Raw genomic sequence first — 27,102 nt, forward strand, 5'->3', positions numbered from 1 at the left:
TTCAAACTGGAGGTATCAGTTAAAACTAATTTTTTTACAATGCACGGTGCGCGTATAACTTTTTCTATGTACTTTGAATGAAAAGGTGGAAGCGGTTAATAGTTATTCTCACAGCTTAAAAAATAGCTTTAAAGAATCTATCACATCACATCACTAACTATCACAATACCAACAAGAAGAGATAATTATACCGAAAATGTCAATGTGTATTTCTGTTGTCTCAAGTTTCCAACTAAGTATCAGTGGATCCGGTAATCAATTTCTCAATCACGAAACAGAAAAAAAATTTAAAAGATTATGCCAGTGTGACTTTAGGCACGGACTTGGATGCTGGTCGTTCTGGCACATCCATCGGAGGGATGAAGATTCCGTTCGCCCCGGATTCAGATGCTTGTCGTTCAGACACATCTGGAGATGGCGCTATACGGGAAGTCCCGAATTTGGAAGCTAGTCGATCAGGCGCATCCAATATAAGATATGGACTAAAGTCATCTGGTCCCGAGAAAATATTCGATAGTGGTTCCCCTCGAACAGCTAATTCTTTAGCCTTCGATGGTACACCTCGACCGGATACCCCTCGGCCAGCCACCGACTTGGTTGCTTGTCGCTCAGGCGCACCCAGAAAAAGGAGAAGACTGCAGTCTCCGGACTCAGGATCAATCATGGATGTTGGTCGATCTGGCACATCCATTAGAAGGATACTACCGTCCGCCCCGGATTCAGATGCTTGTCGTTCAGGCACATCTGGAGATGGCGCTCAACGGAAAGTCCCGAATTTGGAAGCTAGTCGTTCAGGCGCATCCAAAGCTGGGAAATCTCCTCGTGCTCCGGATTCAGATGTTAGTCGTTCAGGCACATCTGGAAACGGATTCATCCGGGTAGTCCCTAACTTGGATGCTAATCGCCACGCATCTGTTAACGAGTCTGCACAGTTAGATTCTGATTCTAATGCCCCTCGACAGCGTAATACCGAGATAATGGATGACTTGACGAAGCCATCAGGTTCCGCGATCTCTCATGGTGACATAGTACCCCAAGACACTGCTAATCACAGTCCAGGGGTCAGTTATCCAATGATGTCTTCTCGCCCTGACAGCGTTGATCATGCGAAAACTCGCTTACCAATCCACCGTGTCCGACAATACCAACCTCGCAAAGCGAAAGCTAAGCTTGCACGTTATGTTCACATAACGCAAGCAGCCGGGCCTCAGACCCCCCGGAGTGTTGACAGTCTCCTGGTCCCCGAATCAGGTTCCTGTCCCACTCCAAACTAAAATGTAATTCGTATCACTAAATTATTCTAATTTAGTTTATACTTATTACGTATTTTACTTTCTGTTAATTAACTCCCTTCTTCCCTGTCTCTTTAACCCCATTTCAGGCGGAAGTAATATTCCACAATTCAAGTTGCCGCCATTTAGTCGTGTCTGCGTCTCTCCAGTCAAAGGCGCACGCTGTTTCCGACGTCCGCTGGTCTCGCCACGCGCACACCTGCTAAACGACTGTGACCGTACTCGACCGACTCCCCTCGCTTGGCCTAAAGCCATTAATAATTTAGTTGTTCCTTAGTGTTGTTTTTCCTCTCTCTCTAAGAGAGTTATTATTGTGTTTTGTAAGAGAAGTTGTTAGAGAGCTTCTTGTAGCCCCTCGAGAGCTCCCGATACGTGTATCGGGCGCTTGCAGAGTCGCTATTAAGTTCCCTCGATAGCCCTTTTCCCTTTAAATTCTATTTGTATTGTAAAAGGCAGAACCGAATAGGTTTTTAATGCAGTCCCTCGCGGGACATGCTTTTTCCCTATAATAAATGGTTCTTGTAAATACTTGAATTGTCAGCACATCGGGCACTTCCTTTAAACCCACTGAACCACCTATCGGAAGTATAATTTGGGCTCATGTTCCCACCCTACTCGGCACATTACCGGCGGCCTTCTGGAGACAGAAGGGGTGGCCACAGGAACTGTCAATTTTGACCGACTTTTGATTCATCCAAATGTTTTTTTGATTACGGTTTTCCAAGCAAAATGTTTCTTTCATTTCAGACATTTCAGAAAAATTCCTGAAAAATCAAAAGCTTTTTTGAAAAAAAATGTGAGTCATTGGTTTTGTGTTCGACCTCGATAAATATTTTCCTGTTGTTCGTATTGTTCGTTCCATTTATATAATCTAGCCCAAAAATGGTTATAGTTATAGAAACCATGTTTCTCTTCCTTCTAATTTTCGTTCCTACTGCTGTTATCGGTCAGGATACAACTGTTTCAACTGTTCTGGATCCGCAATGTGTTGAGGAGTTCCACAAAATTCTAAGCCGCGTAAAGGTGTTTTCTGAATTTCTCAAAACATGAGTACAGTTCTTATTATTTTCAGAACAGAACGGTGTTCAACAAAGTTTACGATGTTGATTTGAATGAAGAGTGGATGGATCGGAACCTTGCTGAAGAACTAGGAAATAATGTATACCATTCCTTCCCAACCTGTCCAAGCGCTCAGAGATTCCTATTTTTTTTATTCCAAGAAAAATGGACGATTGATTTTTATCACAGTGAACTGGAATCTTGTTTAGGAATTGGAACTCTCAAAGAGATCAAAAGAATCTGTAACTCTATTCCAAGACCTCCATCAGATGAAGTTGATTTGAGTCCTTGTAGTAAAATATTTTATTTGCAAGTTTTAAAATAAACGTTAACAAATCGAATGTGAACAACTTGGTGCGCTGTTTCTAGCCTTCTTGATGCCGTTTCATTCAGGAGAAGAGTTCTGTGCCTGAACCAGAGCTGACCCAAACATTGGTATCACTATTTATGCCGCACCCTGTACCTAATGGATTCGATTTTTCATTTTTGTTTTCTGACAAATTTTTTTTTGCAAGTTTTGTAATCCCCTGTTAGATTCCCACAAAAACCCGACGTGGCCACTCCTACATTTCTTAACTTGACTTCCCCCACCTCTTTTTATTGTATTTTATTTTTCGATTTGATTGATTGATAACCTTCACGTATCGAGCATGCTTGAATAAACAAAAAATGTTTTCAATGAATTTTATAAGTTCTGTCAGAATTCAGAATATGCGAATTTTTTTCAGATTCTTCTTCCGTCTTTACATTTTTCAGAATTGTCTTCCGTGCATCACAGATGCATATCAAGCAAAATTTCGATTGTCAAAATTGATTTAAAACTGATATTCGACAGTTTTCTCAGTCGAAATTTCTTATCAAATGTATCATAATCATCTGAAAAGTACTAATCGGTAGTAGAAAAGTGAAAACAACGCTTAGTGAGAGAATATGCTCTCTACTTTTCTCATTTGCGGTAAAAATTTTCTGGGGGAGTTGGGTAATTATGGATTGATTCACACATCTATCCAGTTTTCGAATCATCAGTTTAAAGACAAAACAACAAACACATTCTTCTGAGATTAAACAATTATTTATTAATCAATTCAACAGTTGGATGCACTAATACAAAATTGGAAGTCCCATTTCTTTCATTGTTTCGTAAGCCATTTTTTCGAGAATATTATTTAACTTTATGGACTTTTGAGCTTCACCAATGCATTTACAACCAAAAGAATCCTGCGTTTCCTGGCCTTTTTGTTCATCTTGGCCCTGTTTGCATTTCTCCCAAATTTCATCCTTTATTTCACTAGTGAAACATTCGCGTATTTTCTCCATCAACCATTGAAGATTAATCGATATTATTGTCAAGCTTTCTCTATAAACTTTTGTGCTGGAGCAGTTGGATTTCAATGGAAGACAGCCTAGAGCATTGTTAATATCGGCAAGGAGACTGATGTATTCTGAGGGATATGGGTGAAACGCGGAATCCAATTTTGAGAAAAGGGTGCGGTTCTGTAAATTTTTAAAGTCCAAAAACTGCAAATATTATAACAACAAAACCCACCTTCACACATCCATTAGATTTTTCGATTTCCTTAATACATTCGGGTGTTAAAGGGGGGTACCCAAATGCAACCAATGGCAAAAGAAATAGGAAGTAGAAAAGCATGGCTTCTAAATGTATTTCTCTTTTCCACTGGAACTTATATATGTTCTAGAATAATGAAAGAATTCGTCATTTTGTTTAGAAGACATTCTAAAGGTAATTGTTCTGAAAAAATTTGTCATAACGCAATAATGAAATCAATTCAACTATTTTCCGATTGAAAAATTCGTTTTGTGTTTCAGGAATGTCATTGATTTGTGGAACGCTGTTTTGTTTGATTGGATAATAATGGCTGACACAAAAATCCGATGAGAGAATCAAGTAGAGAACCTAAATCGTGAAAAAAACAGACTGATTTCACAAATGGTAAAAAGTTTGGAAAGTACAAAAACAGGCTAATTATGAAAACCAAAACTTCCAGTTTTGATGGAAATTTGTTGCTCATAGAAATTCTAAAAGTAAACAGATGAGTTTTATGTCTTTACCAAGACTGGCCCTTATTGGTCACTGGAGTGAAGTTGGTCATAATTTTTCCTACTCGGTAGTCGTGTTGCAACTTCAGGTCGAACGCTGAAAGCATAATGATTTCAGACTTTTAGTCGGATCTAAGTCACTTTTTGAGTGGAAGATGGAACAGTCTTGGTATGAAGTTGGACTTTCGGCATTTTTTACCCGCAAGTGAAAGGAATGGCAACTTTGGATCTGATATTGGTCGGATTTTGATCACAACTTTTTATCTGACTGTCGCTGCCCGGAAGTTGGTTGAACCTTGGAGAGATTTAGTAGCGGTCTTGTCCAGAATACGACCAACGTCCGAGCTAAAGCAACCGGGGATGATGTAAATGGACTTATGTTAAGATACACCTTTAAAAACTAGGTAAGATCTGTTCCAGAAAATTTAAAACAGAAACATTTCCAAGTTGTACTATTGGAACAATCTCTTAGCGTGAATACAGAGTTTTGCTTGACTTTTTTCCATATTTCGATATGTGTTTTCAATGTTTCAAAGCTTCCCATTATTTTAACTTTACTCAGGCCCCTAGTAAGCCCATGCTATAACTACTCCAACAATAATGCTCATCATTCATTCAAATCACAATAAAATCAGAAAGAAATCCGTATTTTCTCGATATAATGCTTAATTTCTGGTCCATAGCGATTGGCGGATACGTAAATCGACCGAACCAAATTAGTGAAGAGGAGGAATCGAGACGCATCTTTATTATCGCATGTCGAATGGTTCAAGAACTCCACAACGGCGCATTTTTCATCCAATTCGAAGAAAAAATCTGGAATTTTTTGTTTGTTTCGAAGTTTTTCCGCTGTATTGTTTCAATGTTTTTGTTAGAGCAGTACATATATTGATTCAGTTTGCTATAAAAATTTATTCGTTAAATCTTACCATCTACATCACTAGTAGCACATTTCCTCCAAACCTCTAGGACTACAAACATCCCTGCACAAGCCTCCAAGTTCTCATTGTAGTAATCCAAAATACACTTCTTTTGATACAAGAATGAACGGAAAATTTGAGAAATCGGGCAGTGGAGTGGTCCGGAACAAGCAAGAACATACTGAAGCTCTTCGGAGAGTTCATGATTCAACGCGGAGTCGTCACGGGGACTACTTTCAGAGAATCGGAAAAGGGACTGATTCTGGAATAGTTTTTTGTTGTTCAGGGTTAATATCCTGTGAAAGTTTTACTCACTCTCACACAGCTGTATATTTCATTGAACTCATTTATGCAAGCGGGATTGAGAATATAGTCGGTTTGTCCAGAGATTGAAAATGGTAGGAGAAGAAGGGTTAAGAGAAGCATGGTTTCAGAAATAGATTTTTGTCAGGGAGCAGGAGTTTTATAGATGGGTTGAACAATGCATGAATTGTTCATTATTTGTTATTAAATTAATTAAATGAAAATTGCTTCCGGTCTGATTGTGAGTCATAGAAATCGGGAATTAAAAAATCAAATTGTTTCGAAATAAAGATACAAATGAATTTTTTCAAACTTTACTAAAATAGTGTTCTGTTTTCAAATATAAGCTCGGCACAGTTCTTCAAATTGCGGTCCACCGAAATTCCCTTGAAAACTGTCTCTACGGAATGATCATTCTCCCATTTTTACAACTTCAGCCTACTCGGCCCTAGCGTTTCAACTTTTGGTCGAATTTGGGGCCAACTTGGCTTCAGAGCAAATTTTAATCACATATTAGTCAGAAGACAAAAAAATCTTCTGTAGCTGATAGCGGCCATCTCTGAAAAGAAGTTGGTCAAAATTTGATTGGACGTTTAAGAGATTTTGACCTCAAGTTTCAATTTGATTGAAGACAAGACAGAAGCCGTTTGTAAGTGTATCTTGATCGACTTTAGTGACGGTATTGTCCAGAATACGACCAACTTTCGAACTGAAGTTACCGGTGACAATTCAAATGTATTTCTCTCAAGGCACACCTTCAAAACTTATGAAAGGTCTGCGAATTCTGAAGTTTTACATTTCTGGAACAGTAGCCGACAAATTTATAAGGGAAAATGTGGTAAATTATTATGTAGTGGAGCAGTGATACAATATTTTCCACATTTTCCAAGGATGTGAATGTAGTTATATATTTTCTGATTGTCGTATTGTATACAACAGAATATTTACGAGAGCGTTCAGCAGATGATCGCATTTTCGATATGATACCGAAACCAGAGCTGTGCGAACAATATTTCTATTTTTCGGTGGTTGTTGAAAAAATTTACAGCAAAAAACATTTCGGTTCAAACTTTTCAAAAAAAATTGGGAAAGTTTTCGAAAATACTGCTCGAAAAATTTTCAAAAATTAAATAACAAAAGTAGTGATTTTTTGGTTTTCACACTTTTTTAAAGGTTTTGTTCTCAAAAAAAAAAGTTTCTGAATGTCTGTCCTTGAAGTAGTTACAGTTTACATACAAATTCGAGATTTTTGGTCAGAAAAAAGTTTTTAAAACCATGTCTATTAGCACCGTCATAACTTGTGATTTTGTTAAAACGAATTAATTTATAATTATCATATTTATTAATTATTTTAATCATTAAACAGGTTTAAAAAAGTAAGGTGTTAATTCGTTTCTGTATCTTTCTTGGAATTTGTAATATGAGTACAGTAGACGATGGTAGTGTAGAAAATGAGAAGCATCTTTCATCTCACACGTCGACCATTCCAGCAACAGTTTTATGGCACATTTTTCATCAATTGCAAAACGATCAAAATCTTAAAATATGTATCAATTGCTGTATTTTTTAAAGACTCACATTCTTCTTTTGTCTCATCTTCGTTCGTTTTTGGTGTCTGCAATTTGCATCGAGATTGAATAGTCATAGTTACATCCATTACCACGCACGACTCTAAATGCTCAATATAGTAATTCATGTAAAGCTGGGCCTGGTTTAATTGAGTCATGTAAAGCTGCATATAGTAGCAGTTCATTGGTTTGCCACAATCAATCTCTTGTTGAAGCTCTCTTCTGTAAGATTCGCCGAAATCTGAACCGTTATCCGAGCTATTTGTTGTTGAAGGTAATAGAGATTGTTCCTGAAACAGTTTTTTCGGTGACTTCGAAGAACATGATCATGCTTTACTCACCTTAATACACATTTCAAATATTATGAATTCTTTTTGGCAAACAGGATCGAGAGTGTTGTTGTTACTATACGTGTGCCCAGAAATAGGTAAGGAGAGGAAAATAAGGAAGAAAAGAAACATGGTTTTCTTATTACTTTTCTTTCGACGTGTCGGTATTTTATAGATGGGTAGAACAATTGTTCAATTGTTTTCTTATTATATTGAGAAATTGCTTGCCGAAAAATTGAATTTGGAAAATGAAAAAGCATTGTTTAAATCTAATATTTAATAATATAAGTTGAATTGTCCAAGCACCAATATTGCAAAGGAGTTTTTCAGCTAGGTTTTATTTCCGGTATTACTAATAACAAGAAATCAAAAAATCAAAAAATCAAACACCGTACTGTCACTTTCGCAAATTAAACCTATCTGGATTTGTGCCAATGCACATCTTTATAAACTTCACCGGGATTGAAAACCCCTGCCAAGAACCATTAGTGAGTTAATTTGTATAATTTGGTTTGTATGTGAAAGTTTGCATAGTCTAACGCAGAAATAGCTTCAAAATGGTTTCAATAAACAACGGTCATTTTTCAAAATTATTTTACTGTGTAAAATGACATAAATAGTATAAAGACCACACTCCAAACATAAAGAATTATATCTGAAATGACGGCAGATCGACAGGGTTAGTTCTTCGATAGTACGTTATTGTGTCGTTAATCAGGTTACAGCAATGCTATCACAAAAAATTTGTCTTTGAAATATTTTCCTGAATTGAATTATTCGAAATGAAATATTAAGGATCGCATTATAAAATTAAGAGAATACAATTGGAACATGATTTAGGTTTATGAAACAACTGATTTTCATTATCGGGTCATCTGCAACTACCTATACTCGGCTATTATTTTCTTGCTACATTAAAAACCCAGAAAGACGTGATTCAATAGTTTCTGAACGATTTGCAGTTGTTTCTTTTCGTAAAGCTCATAAAAATTTTCTCATTTTTTATTTTTTTCATAATCTGAAGATTCAGCCCCTCTTCTTTTTTTTGAAACTAGAGTAAACTAAAACTGGTCATCTTTATCAATCAGTCTTGTTCAACATCTGAAAATGCACCAAAATATTGCTTGCATTGTGTTTATTACGTTAAATTTGAAAAAAAGCAAATGAAATATTTATTCAGTGTTTTTAGTCAAAAAATTATGAAGACCTGTAATAATCAATAGAATATTCTTTCCATGTGTCTGCTAAATACGGAACATGTAAGGAAACACACTCTGTGTGCAATGCAAAACTGAACACTTTGAAATCCGGAAGATGTGCATCTGTGCATGTTTTCTGCTTTACAAGTTCTTCGGAGAAACATGGATCCTCGATTCCTTGACAAGGACTCAAATCATCTGATGGAGGTCTCGGAATAGAGTTACAGATTCTTTTGATCTCTTTGAGAGTTCCATTTCCCAAACAAGATTTCAGTTCACTGTGGTAAAAATCAATCGTCCATTTTTCTTGTAGTAAGAGTCTATAGAAATCCTCAGCGACCAAACAGATTGGCATAGAAGAACAAGATATAGCATTTCCAATTTCTTCAGCCAGGTTCCGATCCATCCACTCTTCATCCAATCCTAGATCGTAAATTCTGCTGAACAGTGTTCTGTTCTGAAAATAATATACTAAACTATAGTTATGTTTCAAGAAATTCAGTTAAAACCTTTACGCAGCCAAGCATTTTGTGGAACTCCTCTACACATTGCGGATCAAGCCCGGAAATAGCAACAGGAACCAAAACGAGAAGGAAAAGAAACATGGTTTCTATAACTGTAACAATTTTTTGGCCAAGATTATATACTGGAGTGAACAATGAGAAAGAAAAGGAAAATATTTATCAAGGTTGAACACGAAACCAATGACTCACCTTTTCTTTCAAAAAAGCCTTTGTATTTTTTCAGGCATTTTTTTGAAACGAAAAGAACCTATTGCCTGAAAAACATTAATCGAATAGCATGATTTTCAGAAGAATCAAAAACCAGTCACCTATTTTCTTGAAGTAAGTTTTAGGCTATGGATGGGACGAAAAAGAAAAGGTTTGTGAACTATTATCACGTCACGCTTCTAACAACCGTGCTCTACCGAACCAGAAGAAAATTGAGAGACTCAGAGAAAAATATACACTTTTTTAGAACATTCCGGTGGAGCGCAGTTGTAAAAAAAAATTTCGAATTGTTTCTTTCATAAAGCTTATCACATTTTTCCGTTTCATTTCTTTCAGAAACTTTAACCCAAATCAGTAAACTTTTTTTTTGAATTTTTTGTTTTTGCCAACAAACATGTTTTTTGAAACTAGAGCAAACTTGAATAACAAAATTGGTAATGTTTATTCATAATTTTTATTAAAAAATGGAAAAATCAAGAAGGCTAGAAACAGCGCACCAAGTTGTTCACATTCGATTTGTTAACGTTTATTTTAAAACTTGCAAATAAAATATTTTACTACAAGGACTCAAATCAACTTCATCTGATGGAGGTCTTGGAATAGAGTTACAGATTCTTTTGATCTCTTTGAGAGTTCCAATTCCTAAACAAGATTCCAGTTCACTGTGATAAAAATCAATCGTCCATTTTTCTTGGAATAAAAAAAATAGGAATCTCTGAGCGCTTGGACAGGTTGGGAAGGAATGGTATACATTATTTCCTAGTTCTTCAGCAAGGTTCCGATCCATCCACTCTTCATTCAAATCAACATCGTAAACTTTGTTGAACACCGTTCTGTTCTGAAAATAATAAGAACTGTACTCATGTTTTGAGAAATTCAGAAAACACCTTTACGCGGCTTAGAATTTTGTGGAACTCCTCAACACATTGCGGATCCAGAACAGTTGAAACAGTTGTATCCTGACCGATAACAGCAGTAGGAACGAAAATTAGAAGGAAGAGAAACATGGTTTCTATAACTATAACCATTTTTGGGCTAGATTATATAAATGGAACGAACAATACGAACAACAGGAAAATATTTATCGAGGTCGAACACAAAACCAATGACTCACATTTTTTTTCAAAAAAGCTTTTGATTTTTCAGGAATTTTTCTGAAATGTCTGAAATGAAAGAAACATTTTGCTTGGAAAACCGTAATCAAAAAAACATTTGGATGAATCAAAAGTCGGTCAAAATTGACAGTTCCTGTGGCCACCCCTTCTGTCTCCAGAAGGCCGCCGGTAATGTGCCGAGTAGGGTGGGAACATGAGCCCAAATTATACTTCCGATAGGTGGTTCAGTGGGTTTAAAGGAAGTGCCCGATGTGCTGACAATTCAAGTATTTACAAGAACCATTTATTATAGGGAAAAAGCATGTCCCGCGAGGGACTGCATTAAAAACCTATTCGGTTCTGCCTTTTACAATACAAATAGAATTTAAAGGGAAAAGGGCTATCGAGGGAACTTAATAGCGACTCTGCAAGCGCCCGATACACGTATCGGGAGCTCTCGAGGGGCTACAAGAAGCTCTCTAACAACTTCTCTTACAAAACACAATAATAACTCTCTTAGAGAGAGAGGAAAAACAACACTAAGGAACAACTAAATTATTAATGGCTTTAGGCCAAGCGAGGGGAGTCGGTCGAGTACGGTCACAGTCGTTTAGCAGGTGTGCGCGTGGCGAGACCAGCGGACGTCGGAAACAGCGTGCGCCTTTGACTGGAGAGACGCAGACACGACTAAATGGCGGCAACTTGAATTGTGGAATATTACTTCCGCCTGAAATGGGGTTAAAGAGACAGGGAAGAAGGGAGTTAATTAACAGAAAGTAAAATACGTAATAAGTATAAACTAAATTAGAATAATTTAGTGATACGAATTACATTTTAGTTTGGAGTGGGACAGGAACCTGATTCGGGGACCAGGAGACTGTCAACACTCCGGGGGGTCTGAGGCCCGGCTGCTTGCGTTATGTGAACATAACGTGCAAGCTTAGCTTTCGCTTTGCGAGGTTGGTATTGTCGGACACGGTGGATTGGTAAGCGAGTTTTCGCATGATCAACGCTGTCAGGGCGAGAAGACATCATTGGATAACTGACCCCTGGACTGTGATTAGCAGTGTCTTGGGGTACTATGTCACCATGAGAGATCGCGGAACCTGATGGCTTCGTCAAGTCATCCATTATCTCGGTATTACGCTGTCGAGGGGCATTAGAATCAGAATCTAACTGTGCAGACTCGTTAACAGATGCGTGGCGATTAGCATCCAAGTTAGGGACTACCCGGATGAATCCGTTTCCAGATGTGCCTGAACGACTAACATCTGAATCCGGAGCACGAGGAGATTTCCCAGCTTTGGATGCGCCTGAACGACTAGCTTCCAAATTCGGGACTTTCCGTTGAGCGCCATCTCCAGATGTGCCTGAACGACAAGCATCTGAATCCGGGGCGGACGGTAGTATCCTTCTAATGGATGTGCCAGATCGACCAACATCCATGATTGATCCTGAGTCCGGAGACTGCAGTCTTCTCCTTTTTCTGGGTGCGCCTGAGCGACAAGCAACCAAGTCGGTGGCTGGCCGAGGGGTATCCGGTCGAGGTGTACCATCGAAGGCTAAAGAATTAGCTGTTCGAGGGGAACCACTATCGAATATTTTCTCGGGACCAGATGACTTTAGTCCATATCTTATATTGGATGCGCCTGATCGACTAGCTTCCAAATTCGGGACTTCCCGTATAGCGCCATCTCCAGATGTGTCTGAACGACAAGCATCTGAATCCGGGGCGAACGGAATCTTCATCCCTCCGATGGATGTGCCAGAACGACCAGCATCCAAGTCCGTGGCTGATTCTACTGGCCGAGGGGTATCCGGTCGAGGTGTACCATCGAAGGCTAAAGAATTAGCTGTTCGAGGGGAACCACTGTCGAATCTTTTCCCGGGACCAGATGACTTTAGTCCATTCCTTGTATTGGATGCGCCTGATCGACCAGCTTCCAAATTCGGGACTTCCCGTATAGCGCCATCTCCAGATGTGTCTGAACGACAAGCATCTGAATCCGGGGCGAACGGAATCTTCATCCCTCCGATGGATGTGCCAGAACGACCAACATCCAAGTCCGTGGCTGATTCTACTGGCCGAGGGGTATCCGGTCGAGGTGTACCATCGAAGGCTAAAGAATTAGCTGTTCGAGGGGAACCACTATCGAATATTTTCCCGGGACCAGATGACTTCAGTCCATTCCTTGTGTTGGATGCGCCTGATCGACTAGCTTCCAAATTCGGGACTTCCCGTTTAGCGCCATCTCCAGATGTGTCTGAACGACAAGCATCTGAATCCGGGGCGAACGGAATCTTCATCCCTCCGATGGATGTGCCAGAACGACCAACATCCAAGTCCGTGGCTGATTCTACTGGCCGAGGGGTATCCGGTCGAGGTGTACCATCGAAGGCTAAAGAATTAGCTGTTCGATGGGGACCACTATCGAATATTTTCCCGGGACCAGATGACTTTAGTCCATTCCTTGTATTGGATGCGCCTGATCGACTAGCTTCCAAATTCGGGACTTCCCGCTTAGCGCCATCTCCAGATGTGTCTGAACGACAAGCATCTGAATCCGGGGCGAACGGAATCTTCATCCCTCCGATGGATGTGCCAGAACGACCAATATCCAAGTCCGGAACTTTCGAATCTGCTCTAACCAAACTTTCGCTGAAGCTTTGTACTTTGACTTTCGCTAATCTCTTTCCTTCAACGCTGGTCTTCAACGTATTAGGTTTTGTCGATTTCTCGACAGTGTCTACCGATTTCGCAGTAGACACGACTGATTTCTCAGCAAGGTTTCTGTGATCTACAGAATTCCAGTGATACCCGAGTAAATTGACCGACGGATCAGCTGTGATCTCCTCCCGAGGGAATTTTGACATCTCTTCCGCACTGTTTGAGATATATTCTCGAGGACGCTTGTTCATCGAGGTGAACGCGTTACTCGAGTCAATCCGAATATTCTGTGTTTGAGCCCTATCATTCGAGGTAATCATTATATTGTCGACGTAGATGTTTTTCCGGATTCGCTCGGCGATCGGATCGGTCATCCCATTTGGGAAGTGATCAATCGTGGCGGCGAGGAGGAACGGAGAACAGGTCATTCCGAAAGGAATCCGAGTAAATCGGTACTCAATAAGATTATCTCGAACTGGGGGCTTCGCGTTATCTTTCAAGATAACACGAGTACAGTTACGCTCTTCGGGGTCCAGACGTACCTGGTGGAAGGCTTTTTCTATGTCAGCCTTCACCAGGGAATCCGGTAGCCGAGGGCGAATGAGAGTGTCATAAAGATCAACCAGCATCGAGGGTCCAGGTTCGAGGCAGTCATTAAGACTGAGCTCTCTCCCTTTTTTACTACTAGCATCGAACACGATCCGCAACTTTGTCATGAGCGAAGATTCCTTCACTACGACTCGATGGGGGATGTAATAGACCGGATCTGTAGTATTGTCCATCTCCGGGGTTACCATCTCAATAATACCGCTAACTAGCTTCACAAATATTTCATAAGGAAGCAACAGTCTCCGGGACGTTCCTAATAATCGAGGCAACAAATCGATGCCCAAGAGCATACCGATGACTTGTCCGTTGAACGAACTATCCGTCAGTAATCTTCGAGGGGCAATTTGATTGTCACGAGAATAGCGAATATCTGCAGCGCTCAAACGAGGGCATACAAACTTCGTTTTCGGAAGTCGAGGGGAACTCGCGAATGTCATTGAGAATGGCGTACCATCCGTATGAAAAGACAATTGATAAAGAACTGGGAACGTAGCGATGCGAGGGGGATCCGAAGGGTCTTGAGAATCATGAGTACCCTGAACCAGCTCAAGAGCGGGGTCGTCATCCGAGGATGACAATTCGAGGGGGGTCAGTTGATTCTCGGAACGCTCATAGATCTTGCCCGTGCATCTGATAGTCGCTGAGCGGATTTCTCCGGTGCTACTACGTTTAAACGTTCCAATTAGTACTAGAGGCACTGTTGCTGGCGAGGCAACAGTCGGTACGCTAACCGAGGAAGGCCCAAGGTTTATCCCTGGAAATTTACTGCGAGCCCCCGAGGGGGCCACGAAAAAATTCAGACAGGATTGGAGCCGGGGCGTCGGATGGATAGTTTCGAGGGTCGCGGTAGTACTCTTTCAAAGTGCAAGCTCCCGAGTTGTGCTTGCCTTGACAGTAAGCGCAGGTACTGAAGCTCTTGCATTCTTCGGTGGGGTGGGTTCTCTGTGCACAATTGTGACAAGATCCACTGGAACGGAAGAATTGCCGAACTTCGTACGAAGGGAGGGCACACTGTAAAATGGAGTGTCCGGGACCGCAGATGAAACAGCATTTCGAGGCAACTTCGGAGTCTCGAGGGAAAGTATGAGCGATAAAACGCTCATCATATCCTCTACCGTACTTATAGCACGGTTCGAGTTTCTCTCCGGGCTGCCCTTTCATGCCGGGAATCCGAGGCTTGAGGGTTCCTGAGTTTGGGTTAGACGTGGGGCCTCCTCCTTGGCGATTTCCGGGTGACGCGATTCCTTGCGGATTCGGAAACGAGGGTCTACCAAATGGTGCGGAACCTTGGCTCGGGGGAGCCTGATTTCCCTGGTGTTGGGCGGTTGCTTGGGAACCGAAGTACCCGAGGCCGGCCTGACCAGAGGAGCCTTGATTGCCGGATTTATTCGGCTGGTTCGAATTCTTCGAGGGGTTCTGTCCTTTGCCGCCTTTGCCCGAAGTAGGAGACGCGTTATTGCTAACGTTCGCCGGTTTCGGGGAGGAAGCGAATTTGGGGGCGGTACGAGTACTGCCGCCAGGAGTAGAGTTACCTCGAGGATTCTTAGATGTACTTGAAATCGCGTTTGTAGCCATTACTGACTCGCCCGGGATCTCTTTCAATCTCTCAGAGACTTTGGCAGTTCGAAAACGGTCGACGAAGGCACGGTCGTTAAGATAACTTGCGTACCGGTCGAAGATCTGATTTGTCGAGGGCTGCCCGCCATTGTCGAACAACGGCTTGATGACACGGATCATCTTTTCCGGCAACTTTTCCATAAGATTGCGAACAAACGCGGGGGAGTCAACATCTTCCCCTAGATCTCTGAGCCGTAGGACGAGAGTTTTCGCGTCCTGTAATTGGCGGGAGGAGCGTTTGAGGTCGGTCTCGTGGAATGTCAGCTCCCGGAAACGCGTTAGGGCTTCCGTGACGCCAGAAGTATCGCCCTCGAAGGTGTTGCGAAGACCTTCCAAGGAAGCTTCGATGGCCCTGCGAGGATCACTTAAGTCGACATAAAAGCGCTTTGCGTCTCCGACCAGCTTCTTTTCCAGGATAGCGAGTCGCATTTCATCGGAAAGTCGCGGATTTTGCATTCCAAGTTTTTCGAACATCGAAATGAACTTTTTGTATCGGAGGGCATCACCAGAAAATTTCGGAAGAATAGACTCGAGGTCGTAATAAGACAACCCTTTGTTACTCGATTTCATTTTTCTGCCTCTCTGAGCCTCACGGCATTCGTCGTTAGCTTCCTCATCTGAGGAAACTTCGGTTCGAATTTGAGGGGCGGGCGAGCGAGCCGAAACATCTTGTTCTTTCCCTTCGCTGTCAGACAGATTGGGGAAATTCGATTGAACCTGACGAGGAGTAGAGGCTACTATCGGGGTAGCCGAGGTCACAAAACGTCCACCGCTTTCTGGCCGCATTGCGCTAGCGAAATTTGGTGATGACCGGGGTTCCCGTAGTGGACACTGGTGTGTCTTATGTCTCGACGACGTGCAGAGAACGCATAAATCGTTCTTAGCGCAAAAGACCGGTAGCTTCGGACTAGTGCAGTCGAGAAGATCATGACTTCCTCTACAGAGCGGACAGGCCGATCTTTGAGGAGCCGAACTAGAGGCTTTGTGGGTTTCGGTATTTGAACGAATATCCGAAGTGACCACTGGAGGAACTTGCGTTCCACCGGAGTTGGTGATACCATCGAACGAGGTGTGTTGAACACGATTGCTGTCCTCATTCTTGGCATCGAGAGGATCGATGACTTCTTGAGAAGTATCTGATAACGAGGGATCATTCAAATCGTCCTCGTCGGATACAATCTCATCCTCCTGGGGTGAAGTTTCCACTAACTCCGAGATATCCGCGGCTTCCGTAGAGGATACCTCTTCGTCATAGCGGTACTTCTGCTTTTCGAGCGTTTCCTGCAATGCCAATATGGTCGTCCTGAGAACCGGCAAGGTGTTGGTCCGAGGCTTCAGATTAAGATGAGCCTTTGCCGCTTCGCGTAGACGGTGACGTTCCTTGTTGGACAGGACTTCCTGGACTTTGGAGACGAAATCGTGGAAGTGATTATCAGTCTCGATCATTGCTTTGATGACGATCAACTTCTTTCGTAAATCGTTGATAGTCTTGAGCTCGATAGCGTCATGGACGACCGAAGTGTCGTCAATGAAGGGTTGTGCTTCTGCCACAGCTTTGACGCCGGCAGAACTTGCACGAGTGATCGCGGTCTTGACTTTCTTCTGAGCCTTCTTGAAGTTCTCCGAGGGTTGACGTTGAATCACGTTGTTGTTTGCGGCGGTTCCTCCAGATGTTGACGAGGGGTCGATCCGCGAGTGTTGTTGTCCGGTACCAGACATGGTTGATTGTTCACACGAGGTGTTGAAAGATGAGAAACTGAAAATAAATTATTCTTTAAGAGAATTGAGACCGGACAGCGGGACTATAAAAAGATTAAAAAACAGAGAAACAAAACGCTATGAAGTCCGCTCCTGTTCGGGCGAGTCCTGACGTCCATCCACGAACTGTACACATTCGAAGCTGAAATCCAGGCTACACAACAAAACTAAAATTGTAGCATCAGCTGTGCTCAGTAGGAGGACGAGTCAGGTGAGCTCCGAGACGTTGCCTTGGTAGGACGAATACCAAGTTATAATTACGTCTAACTCTAACTTAGTTCATCCTAAATGGATGGTATACAACGTATATCTCATCACAGCTCATCGACTCATCGACCATCACTCCGGAAGTTGAAAAACCTTCGTCTTCCGAAGAGTCGACATAGACTGAATACTAGAATCCGAGAAATGAAGTGGCTGGGGTGTGTTTTCGCTGTACCGTCAGCTAGACACGTTCAGAGCCTCGCAACTCTGAGATACGAGAGGGGACCATTTCAGATGAGAGTTCTGAATTGGCTCTGGGATATCGCGTACCAAACGAGTACCCTTACAAATCATGATAGACTACTGTCGACTATGTGCAACACAGAGGTGGACGAGGGCCCGCGTTGGCTCCGGCACTTGTGGATTACATGACTACAGAGTTCTCAGCAGTATCGCACTTACTGTATCACGAGGGGCGTGTTCTCCAGTGTCTGGTGGCTTCTCACCACAACACGGAGGTCTTCAAACATAACACTACGAATTTACCTGAAGTAGTCCGTCAGATGAAACTGGATCTGCTAATAGGAACTTCGGAACCCTTCGGTAGGGCACTACTACTCGGTGGGGGGAGTCGGGTATCTCTCAATTATTCCAACTCCCGATCAAGGTCATAGTAGATTCTAGACAGGGAAACTAGGCTTTGTCCGAGGCTTATCGGTTTATACAAAACCCTCTCTAGCGGTAACACGATTATCGGCTCATTCAATCACTGCTGTATCATAGACACGCGGAAGACAGGATTTATGGCTGGGATAACGTGTATCGATCCCTAGAGAAGTCGAGAATATGTCCTCCTTGACCAGACGACCGAAGTCGCCCTTTTTAACAATCTTTCGAGGTTACACGGTATCACCACGAGGATTGTACTAGAGACATGAGATGAAATTGTACGTGTTTCTAATACTTGTACCATAGTAAAGACTCGGATATGTGAAACGATGGAGGGACTCGACCCACTCATCAACTGGCGGAAAGCATCGCGAAAATTGAATCCGATGTGGACTTTTTAAAACATATGGAGCTCTCCATCTGGCTAAGATGCCGCTGTCTTCCATAAGCTCCCACTTTTCCCAGTGAACCGGTTGAATTCTGAAGCATCCGATGCTTAGATTCTCGTATTCTATGCACATGGTGAACATTTTTCCGATTTTAACACGCTAAAAAGTAGTACGATCTCGCCCCAGACGGCTCGAACGATCGTATCGAGTCTACTTTTTACTCATCGCATAGAGTTGATTTCATCACATTTTACCCCCGTTCATGAATCTCGAATTCAAGAAGGGCTTTTTCTCAATACGTGCAGACTTGTAATAGACGAGGTAACTGTTTTAATCGGACTGTCTCGGTTTCGAGACAGTCCGATTAATCTGTACTTAGTACATCTGCACCAAATATCGTCGGTTGACGAGGAATTCGATGGAAATCAGAAGTACCGAATGATGCTCAAAATAAGTATATCCGAGGACATATTAGAAATTTTTTACTCCTAGATCGTGGTGATGGGATTCCGGAAGACCGTTCAATCTTGCTGGAATTCATGACCACTTCTGAGGAGTACCCATTAGAGACGGAGAGTTCGACACGGGTAGCTCGAGAGCAATTTGCCTCAAACGATCGGTCTAAAGATGGGTTGCGAGGAGCGTGGCTTACAGATACTAGCACCGATAAACAAGTTGTCCAACCAAAATAAGACGGGGGGTTTTTAAGAGCGAAGGGTAAAGATGTGAAAACACGAACTGAACACTGGGGCTCGAAACCGCCCATCTCATTTTAGCCACGTCGTAACGTGGACAAGTTTATTAGCACACGTAAGAGGTCACGTTCATAATGAACGTGGAATACGAGGGGTACACGTACTAATAATTTACGTATAACCTCGTTGTGCCATATAGGTCTCAAAGTATCTAGCTTTCTGTGACGTCTCAGTCGGCGAATGCATCTTCGAGGGGATATGACCACGCATGGACGGTAAATTCAGCTGAATTTTCATCGATGCATGAAGTTAAAAGGAAGGATCCTTTTAGGTAGAGACGGTTCCTTGCTTTTCGTGATACGCTGCAGCTCAATCAAGCAGCATTAGAAAGAACTGAGGTTTCATCTGTATATGACTACGAAATGATATCACTTGTCAAGGAGGTGACGAGCACCTTTGCCATCGTCATGGCTCAAAAAACGAGCACCTTGGAACAATCGAGATATTCCGCTGGCGGACATTTTCTAAGTCAATCAGACCGCCGCTCATGAACGATTAACTCCATTGCCCTAATGGGGGGAAGAAAATACATTGATGAACGAATTTTGAGATGAAATCTCGGTACAAGAGGCACTTTCAGTTCAGTCGCTTGACGTTCCTGAAGTCGTCCAAAGACGTATAGAAGTAAACGAGGTGTAGTTGTCGAAGAAGCACGTCCCGAGGGCACTGACATCGTTCGACGGTACACTTGTGAGCCAGTAAGTATGCGAGGTGACTGATCCACGTAATGACAGAGCTTCAAATTCCGCTCTTGCGAAACCTGTGCCAATACGCTCCAGTTTTACCAAAGAACTTGATTCAACCGAATTTTTGCGGGCGGCGCTAAATTGAAACTATCGCGAATTTCTGTTGGTATAGTCCCGGAGGATGTTTACCGAGGAAATTCTTAGACCGAGTTGTCGGCTTGATAACAGATCGCCCGGCGCTGAAGACCAAACGACTCTCGAGTCCCGAGGGAACGATTATCGATTGAGCTGAGGCGGTGGGGGGAGTGGAATCGTATCCGAGGAACTCACATGGTCTAGATACTGCAATACGTGCGGCCGGCGTAGGATATTTTCACTCGCAGAACAAACTTAGATCTTAGACAGTCGTGTATAGTAATAGCGTTTCTGACGCACCAAATACGCTAGGCTATACCAAGTCAACATGCACCAGATGCCTTCATATTCAGCTGATATGAATAGAATTCCAATGTTTTAGCTTGATTGCTAAATCGCGATTCGAACTATCTGTGAAGATTCTGAACACAAATTATCATCTATATCCTCATTCCTTTTCTAGCTTTCGCATCATAGATCCGGAAATTAGGTATTTATCCCGAGGGATTGGACCGGTTTTTAAGATCACAGTGATCACCGACCCGGATAACCCTGAATCTAGGCTTAAACGAGGAGCCACCTAGTATCATCGCTTCGATTACAGGTTTGGGGGTTTACCAATTGAATTAATTTTCAATCGGAAGGGAAGATTGTACCCGATTATGAGTCAAAAACACCGAAGTGCACCAAGATAGGTCCGACATCATATGCCCGAGGGCGCTGGAACTAGTCCAAATCGGAATACGGCGTTAGCTGCCTGCTAATTATCAACCCAAATTGCACTAAATCGGTGTCCAGAGAACCTGGAGCACTAGATTCTGTGACTGACATACGAGGTTTATCATTTTACCCGGACTCGAGGTCATAGGGACGGATGAATCTCCTGTTAGCCTCAGAACGATCAGAAGAGCGTACTGAGTATGAGGTTTTACTTCTATTCATAACTATAGAAGGAGGGGGGTCCAGCGAATTGGCTGGCACCTCCCTGATACGTGGCATTCAGTTCGTGTTTGGACATCAGGAGGCGGGAAAAATAAAAGAGCGCTGAAACAGAAATAATAATGAGTTCGGACTCATATCAAAACCGAGAATGAAATCGCTCGAGATCAACAACAACTGGGATTTATTAGAAAACCCGTAACAAAAATTGATAAAAACAACAAATTGTTTAACAGTTATAAAAATCTCGAGGGACAATTCTTATTCGGCAGCTTCTGGCTCCTTCTTTATCGAGGATTCCGACTTTGCCGCTGGGGCGAGTCTCGGTCTCTTCGCATCGTCGCGCTTTCCACTGCTTCTGTGCTTGGCTCCGCGACGTTGCCAATTGTATCCACCATATTTCTTCGAGGTTTCGCCACCGGATCTCTTACTAGACGAGGGGGCTAGTGCTCGTTGACTTGACGAGGGCTTTTTCTCTTCGTCGGAACCGGAGTCCGAGAAGAAACCATTCTCTTTAAAGTCGACGTACTTTCTCTGCACGTGATATCGACCTTCTTGGCGAGGCCGAGAATGGTCAATGTATTTGCCCATGTTGCCGCCGTAGTACGAGGAATCGTCCTTAGGATCAGATTCTGAGCGATTTCCCGCTTTCGAGGTCTCTCCGGCCGAGGAAGACGGATGCTTCTGATGGCGGGAAGGACACAAAAGAGGGTGATGCTCTCGTTCTTTGGAGGGCATGGACGGATCACATCTGAGGCAGAGACGGTGTTTCGCTTTGCAGAGTTCTGGCGAGCCATCGCAGTCGTTTTTTCCACAAATGAGACATCTTTGCTGAGTAATCAGCGCCAGACGTTTCGAATGCAGATCGAGGTGCACGTCACAATAGGCTGCGTCGTGTGTTCCGGTGCAGTAAAAGCATTTCGTGGAACTCTGAACATTACTGAATTAAGAAATGATCTAAGAAAATCACACTACGTACGGTCTTTCGGGCCTCTTGAAGCTTTCGCTCCTCAATTTCAGCAACCTTTCGATTGTGAGCACGGTCCGAGGAATTACCGATCGCTTCGATCTCATCGAGGGCTATCAGGACTGAATCATCGTGGTCTGCGCCTGGTTCGAGGATTTGCTTGAAGCTATCCTGATCCTTCTTGATTCCAGCCATCTGGATTTTCAGATCTCTAACCTCCGTGGCCGTTTCCATCGATGACACTTTCCGTGCAATATAGCTTCTCAACGAGTCGTAGACTCTGGTGATTTTCAACGAGGTACTTTCGAACTTTTTCCAATCGAGGGAGCCTTGCTTCAAAAGTGTCTCTACTTTCTCATTGCCTTTGCCTTGACTTCTGGATAGACGGCGTTGATCGATCGCGATCCGAGTCAACTGCTCCAGGAAGATACCCATATTTTTGGAGATACCCTGGAGAGTTGCGATCGGGGCCAATCTCTCAATCATATCGGTCCATTGATCGAGGGAAGGAATACGATCAATAAGATCTGCTTTCTTCGCGAGGGCCTCGAGATCGGTCTTGGTTGCCAGCACTTCGAGATCTTTCTTGGTCACGTATTTGTCGAGGTCATCATGGGTGACTGAAGCTGTCGAGATGGTTTCGAGCTGATCCGAGATCTTTTTCAGCATCGCAAAAATCGTGGGAATCGTCTCCGATTCTTGGGTAGTATCGAGGAGTTGAGCTACGGTCTCTGGCGTCTTTCCGTCGGTCTCATCGCCGGATGTGGGCGCTGGACGTACGTCCTGGTCCTTATCTGGTGAATCCTGCGAGGGATCGACTTCGTCAGCGTTCGAGTTGACATCAACGTAAAACGCTGGCGGACCGAATAGAACCTGCTCGTTTGGCGGGAGGTCGTCCTCATTTGAGTACGATTTTCCGGCCTCATCGAGGATATGGTTGTCCTCTCCTGAACTTTCCCCTGAAAAAGAGATGATTTAGCCGCAATCCAGCGTACTGAATGGCACTAACCATAATCGAGAAGCTCTTTCTCTTCATTTGATCCGGGCTCCACGCTAGCCGATCCGAGTCCGAAGACTGGTGGGGCGGGCGAGGATTCTGAAACAAGAAGGCTAGTCACTCTCCACTCATTATCGATCTGTTTTTACCTTTGCCGACCTCAAGGAGCTCGACGATGCGTTGCTCACTTATCGGGGGGCATGGGATCAAGGCGATCGGCGGAAGCTTATTGCGAGGGACTTGATTGTTCACTCGCTCCTGGTCGTCAGTAGTGTTAGCTGCACTCATCTTTTTATGCTAAATCAATACAAAAATAATGATTAATTCACTGAGTCGTTTACGAAACAGATATCGAACGGGGTAAAAACCGAGTTACTGAATTACAAGCATAAATGAGTAGTGGAGGACACAACTTTATTACGAGGTAAAAAATGAATAATCAGTCTTTCTGCAAATTATGACGGCTTCCATTTGAGTGAAAACATCCTTTCGAGGGTTCCCGATTGGAGCTTGTGATGTACCAAGAGCATCGCTTTTTGGGCGATTTGACGGATTTGACAGAAGTCTGACAGTCCGAACGCTTCATGTTGTGACAGTAACGAGGGTAGGCATCCGCAGTTCATATCGTTTTCACGAATCAAACTCAACGAGGACAATCGTGAAGTGGAGTACCGAGGGCGAGGAGCATTTACATCAACATAATCCAAAATGGCTACGTGATAGGCTACCCACTGGTCCAATGGTGACATATCCCGAGGGATACGTGTTCCAAGAGCTTCCGGAGTCTTCTGGAGGAAAAATCCGCCGTTCAACTCGAAAGCCCGGACACTGTGCTCTCGACAACTCTCAACTTCGACGAGGATCCAAGTTGACCACACACGATTGCGTGATGCGAAGGCGTATGCTCGAACCATCACTTCCATTGGCATTCGATCTATCCGAATCTGAAAACTAGAGGCATCATTAGATTAAACTGTCTGCTTTTTCTGGCTAACCATCGTTTTTTCGAGGTGTTTATACTCATTTCTGCTAGAATTCACGACTTCAGATGCCCGAGGGCGATTGACGTCGAAACTCGGAGCAACAACGAAACTAACTGACTTCTGATCCGATTTCTCAGAGCGAAAAGTCCCCTCGATGGAGCGAGAGCCTGGAAAAAGTCGATTTAACCGCCCGATTCGATCTATTTGGATACTTTTGCAAGTTTCCTCCTTTCTCAAACACGAGGGATGTCCACCGAATTGATCCATGCCCGCTTGACGATTGGCCAAAAGGTGCTGTTACCTGAAATAAAAGTTTAGCCGCGAAACACCGGTCTATGTAAAGCGAACAGAACAAAGATACAACATGCAAAAACACGCTGGGGATCAATGAACACATAAAGGGGGCATTTCGTGGGAACCTTTATCTCATATAACGACAATTATATCTAATGATTTGTGACTTCTTTAACGAAATCTCGAGGGATCTCGTTCCGGCGGTGACGAAACGCTATTTTGCATCGGCAGTTACTCTGAAAAACGAATCTTTCATAGTAACGGAAAGAAATCACGGGGGCGTTACCATCATCTCATCATTACGTAACGGAGCTGTTCCGGTCCAACGGAATTTTCAGTTAGCAAACTTCAACAAAAAACAACAACGAGGTGAGAATATGCGAGACTTGAGACGAGGAACCTGAAACACGACCGATGTAAATGAGCTTGCTCATCTTAAACGACTACACCGGAAGTGCGTACAAGTAACACGCAAAGTGCGTCAGCTGCCTGCTGGCTCGAAACTAGCTAAGAAAAAATTATGCGTACTTTTTCGAAACTCTCAAATTTCGCAGTTCTGACCTACATGGCCATTTTCCTTGAAGGAAAAGCCATTTCCAGGCTGAAATCTACCAAGCGACAGTGCTAAAAACGTACAAGTAGTTAGTAGAACGGCCAAAGAAGCTCAAACGAGGGCTTCTAGAGATTCCAGGTTGAAAATGCTCTTCTCAGAGACGATAATCCAGACAGGGTCTCAGCGCGGGTGGGTTCCGAGGGCCAATAATTTTGGGTACGACTAGTCGAGGGCAGCTCAAAGAGATGAGCCTCGATATTAATATCCTCCATCATTTTTCCTTCACGAAGACCATCGGCGATTGCCGCTGCGAACGCGAGGGCTTGACACTCCGGTGGATCAGAATGATCGTAGAGAGGAGTATCGTACCACGGGTTGCATTGGCAACGCGGACGATCCACGGGAACCGAGTTTCGCAGCCAAGTCGCGAATTCGACTTTTACGAAGAATCCTCCGTCCTAAAATACAAAACGAGGCTGAGTCGAATAGTGCTTTCTCACATGTGAATGTGGGCCTTCGGGGCATCCAGGAGGTGGTCGAGGTGGGTGGATATGATAAAGAACGAACTTATCATCTACCCATTGATACCACTTAATCGCGTCCTCCGAAAAGGACTCGAAATTGAGCGGGTCGTAGTCGACTCGTACCGACAGATACGTAGTACCGTGGGCATTGATCGAGTGAAGACTGAATCCGATCGCTGGGAAATCGAAGGGAGCACTGTCCGACAGAGGCATTCTGTAGGTAACTTAATACAACGGTTTTTACACGTTTCTGTGATAAATCAATGAAATGATACGATCTGATTAACGACGATTCACTTTGAAAAAATAGTGAAAAGACCACAAAATTCCAGTGATTCAAAACGGAATTGCGTAAAAATTTATAGTCCGAGGGACTCTAGAGGCTGATGCATCCGAACTGTTACGAGGGCGGTGCATCCTTCACTCCGATTTCATTATCATCCGAAATCCGTCATTCGAGGAGATATCAGAATTTCCGTGGTTCTAACGAGCATGATATATTACTGGACTCGGAATTCGAGGGGTTGGCTGAGATCAGAAGATCTTAGCCTATGCCTAACGAATCATCAGCGAAGTAACTTATCAAGTTTCCGAGGCGGCCGGGTGAAATTTCATCAAAATTCGTATCGGAACCGTCTTCTCTTACGAGGAGTTGGCGAAGAATACAAGGGACGAATAACACGAGGTCAACGGGCTCTTCTAGATGTACAGAATCTGGAATCTGTCGTAACGGTTCGAGTGACTCATTCGTGTGTTCGAGACGCCTAAAATGGGCCTAACATGTTCATCGATTATCACAAATATAGCTGGTTAAAACCAGATATTACCCCAACGTGGAAGACGAAAGTGAACTGGTTCAAAGAACAAGTTTTATTAAGAAAAATTTAATAGACACGTTAAGGAGAGTGAGATTGGACGAGGTATTAGGCTGATCAAGACGTCGTTGAACGCGTGAAGATGTGAAAATGTCCAGTGAGGTGGAAAAAATGCTGTCACGAGGGTGGCGAGGAAAATTGAGAGATCTTGGCAGTGAGGTTGTAACAGGATTGGAGTCTATGGAGTGGATTCAGTAGGCGTTGCAAGCAGAAGGGGCAACTGCGCCAGACTGAGCTGGGGCGAATTGGAAACCCGTGCCGGCTTCGTCATCTGAATCGTCTTCTTCGTCGTTAGAGTCGGATGGGGGAGTATCCGGATCGGAGTCCTGACCGTCCGAATCTTCCGAGGAATCAGACGACTCCGAGGAGTCTCCGTAAGTAATAGACTGGAAAATCTTGAAACGTTTTCGGATGCCTCGAGCGCTCAATTCTCCGTTGGCCACGTCGCCACGGATTCGATCCATGATCTTCGAGATCTTCTGAAACATTCGGTGACGCTGGGATATTTAGGTGTGACTGGGTACCGCATAATTAGAGTAGCGTTTTCGCGCAATGCGAGGGTCCTTCTCTTTTTTGGCGGTTCCAAGATTAGAATCTTTGAGGCGTCTGGCTACGAGGTCGCTAATCTCTGCTCCGAGGTCGGCCTTGAACTTCCCATTCAATAACTTGAACAGAGAGTCCTGAATACGAGAGCTGGCTTGAAGCTGCATCTCAAAGTGTCTCAGGACACCATAACCAGTCTCAGACCGGAAATCAGCATATCGTAGTCGGCACGGCTCATTGTCACACCTAAAACACCATCATCTGTAATTTCTAGCTCGAATTCTGGTTAATCTCACGCTGTGGAGGTTCCGAGGGCTGATTGAAGCCTTGCGGCGGGTCAGATCCGTTAGCCGACATCGTCGATCTCGAGGGTCGCTGAAA

General features: G+C 43.4%; 9 protein-coding genes across 9 annotated transcripts; 3 read left to right on the forward strand and 6 right to left on the reverse strand.

The window, feature by feature from the left end:
* Nucleotides 1–295: 295 nt before the first annotated feature.
* GCK72_012943 (uncharacterized protein) lies at nucleotides 296–691 on the reverse strand (the record flags this gene model as incomplete). The annotated part of the gene is made up of 1 exon (XM_053729520.1): nucleotides 296–691. One exon carries the CDS (start codon nucleotides 689–691, stop codon nucleotides 296–298), a length of 396 nt encoding a protein of 131 aa, XP_053584292.1.
* On the forward strand, nucleotides 360–1,274 carry GCK72_012944 (uncharacterized protein; the record flags this gene model as incomplete). The annotated part of the gene is made up of 1 exon (XM_053729521.1): nucleotides 360–1,274. The coding sequence occupies one exon, from the start codon at nucleotides 360–362 to the stop codon at nucleotides 1,272–1,274; it is 915 nt and encodes a 304-aa protein (XP_053584293.1).
* A 900-nt stretch (nucleotides 1,275–2,174) lies between these two features.
* On the forward strand, nucleotides 2,175–2,635 carry GCK72_012945 (uncharacterized protein; the record flags this gene model as incomplete). Its single annotated transcript, XM_053729522.1, has 3 exons — nucleotides 2,175–2,309; nucleotides 2,365–2,451; nucleotides 2,561–2,635. The coding sequence occupies 3 exons, from the start codon at nucleotides 2,175–2,177 to the stop codon at nucleotides 2,633–2,635; spliced, it is 297 nt and encodes a 98-aa protein (XP_053584294.1).
* A 2,408-nt stretch (nucleotides 2,636–5,043) lies between these two features.
* GCK72_012946 (uncharacterized protein) lies at nucleotides 5,044–5,758 on the reverse strand (the record flags this gene model as incomplete). Its single annotated transcript, XM_003090806.2, has 3 exons — nucleotides 5,044–5,228; nucleotides 5,342–5,594; nucleotides 5,648–5,758. 3 exons carry the CDS (start codon nucleotides 5,756–5,758, stop codon nucleotides 5,044–5,046), a joined length of 549 nt encoding a protein of 182 aa, XP_003090854.2.
* A 1,375-nt stretch (nucleotides 5,759–7,133) lies between these two features.
* GCK72_012947 (uncharacterized protein) lies at nucleotides 7,134–7,664 on the reverse strand (the record flags this gene model as incomplete). The annotated part of the gene is made up of 3 exons (XM_053729523.1): nucleotides 7,134–7,250; nucleotides 7,296–7,493; nucleotides 7,545–7,664. The coding sequence occupies 3 exons, from the start codon at nucleotides 7,662–7,664 to the stop codon at nucleotides 7,134–7,136; spliced, it is 435 nt and encodes a 144-aa protein (XP_053584295.1).
* Nucleotides 7,665–8,729: 1,065 nt separating this feature from the next.
* GCK72_012948 (uncharacterized protein) lies at nucleotides 8,730–9,336 on the reverse strand (the record flags this gene model as incomplete). Its single annotated transcript, XM_053729524.1, has 2 exons — nucleotides 8,730–9,188; nucleotides 9,241–9,336. 2 exons carry the CDS (start codon nucleotides 9,334–9,336, stop codon nucleotides 8,730–8,732), a joined length of 555 nt encoding a protein of 184 aa, XP_053584296.1.
* Nucleotides 9,337–10,029: 693 nt separating this feature from the next.
* GCK72_012949 (uncharacterized protein) lies at nucleotides 10,030–10,490 on the reverse strand (the record flags this gene model as incomplete). The annotated part of the gene is made up of 3 exons (XM_053729525.1): nucleotides 10,030–10,104; nucleotides 10,214–10,300; nucleotides 10,356–10,490. 3 exons carry the CDS (start codon nucleotides 10,488–10,490, stop codon nucleotides 10,030–10,032), a joined length of 297 nt encoding a protein of 98 aa, XP_053584297.1.
* Nucleotides 10,491–11,973: 1,483 nt separating this feature from the next.
* Nucleotides 11,974–13,353, forward strand: GCK72_012950 (uncharacterized protein; the record flags this gene model as incomplete). Its single annotated transcript, XM_053729526.1, has 1 exon — nucleotides 11,974–13,353. The coding sequence occupies one exon, from the start codon at nucleotides 11,974–11,976 to the stop codon at nucleotides 13,351–13,353; it is 1,380 nt and encodes a 459-aa protein (XP_053584298.1).
* An 11,551-nt stretch (nucleotides 13,354–24,904) lies between these two features.
* GCK72_012951 (uncharacterized protein) lies at nucleotides 24,905–25,516 on the reverse strand (the record flags this gene model as incomplete). Its single annotated transcript, XM_053729527.1, has 2 exons — nucleotides 24,905–25,237; nucleotides 25,280–25,516. The coding sequence occupies 2 exons, from the start codon at nucleotides 25,514–25,516 to the stop codon at nucleotides 24,905–24,907; spliced, it is 570 nt and encodes a 189-aa protein (XP_053584299.1).
* Between the last annotated feature and the right edge of the window lie 1,586 nt (nucleotides 25,517–27,102).

This window comes from Caenorhabditis remanei, chromosome IV, assembly GCF_010183535.1.
Source record: "Caenorhabditis remanei strain PX506 chromosome IV, whole genome shotgun sequence".
Lineage (NCBI taxonomy): Eukaryota > Metazoa > Nematoda > Chromadorea > Rhabditida > Rhabditidae > Caenorhabditis > Caenorhabditis remanei.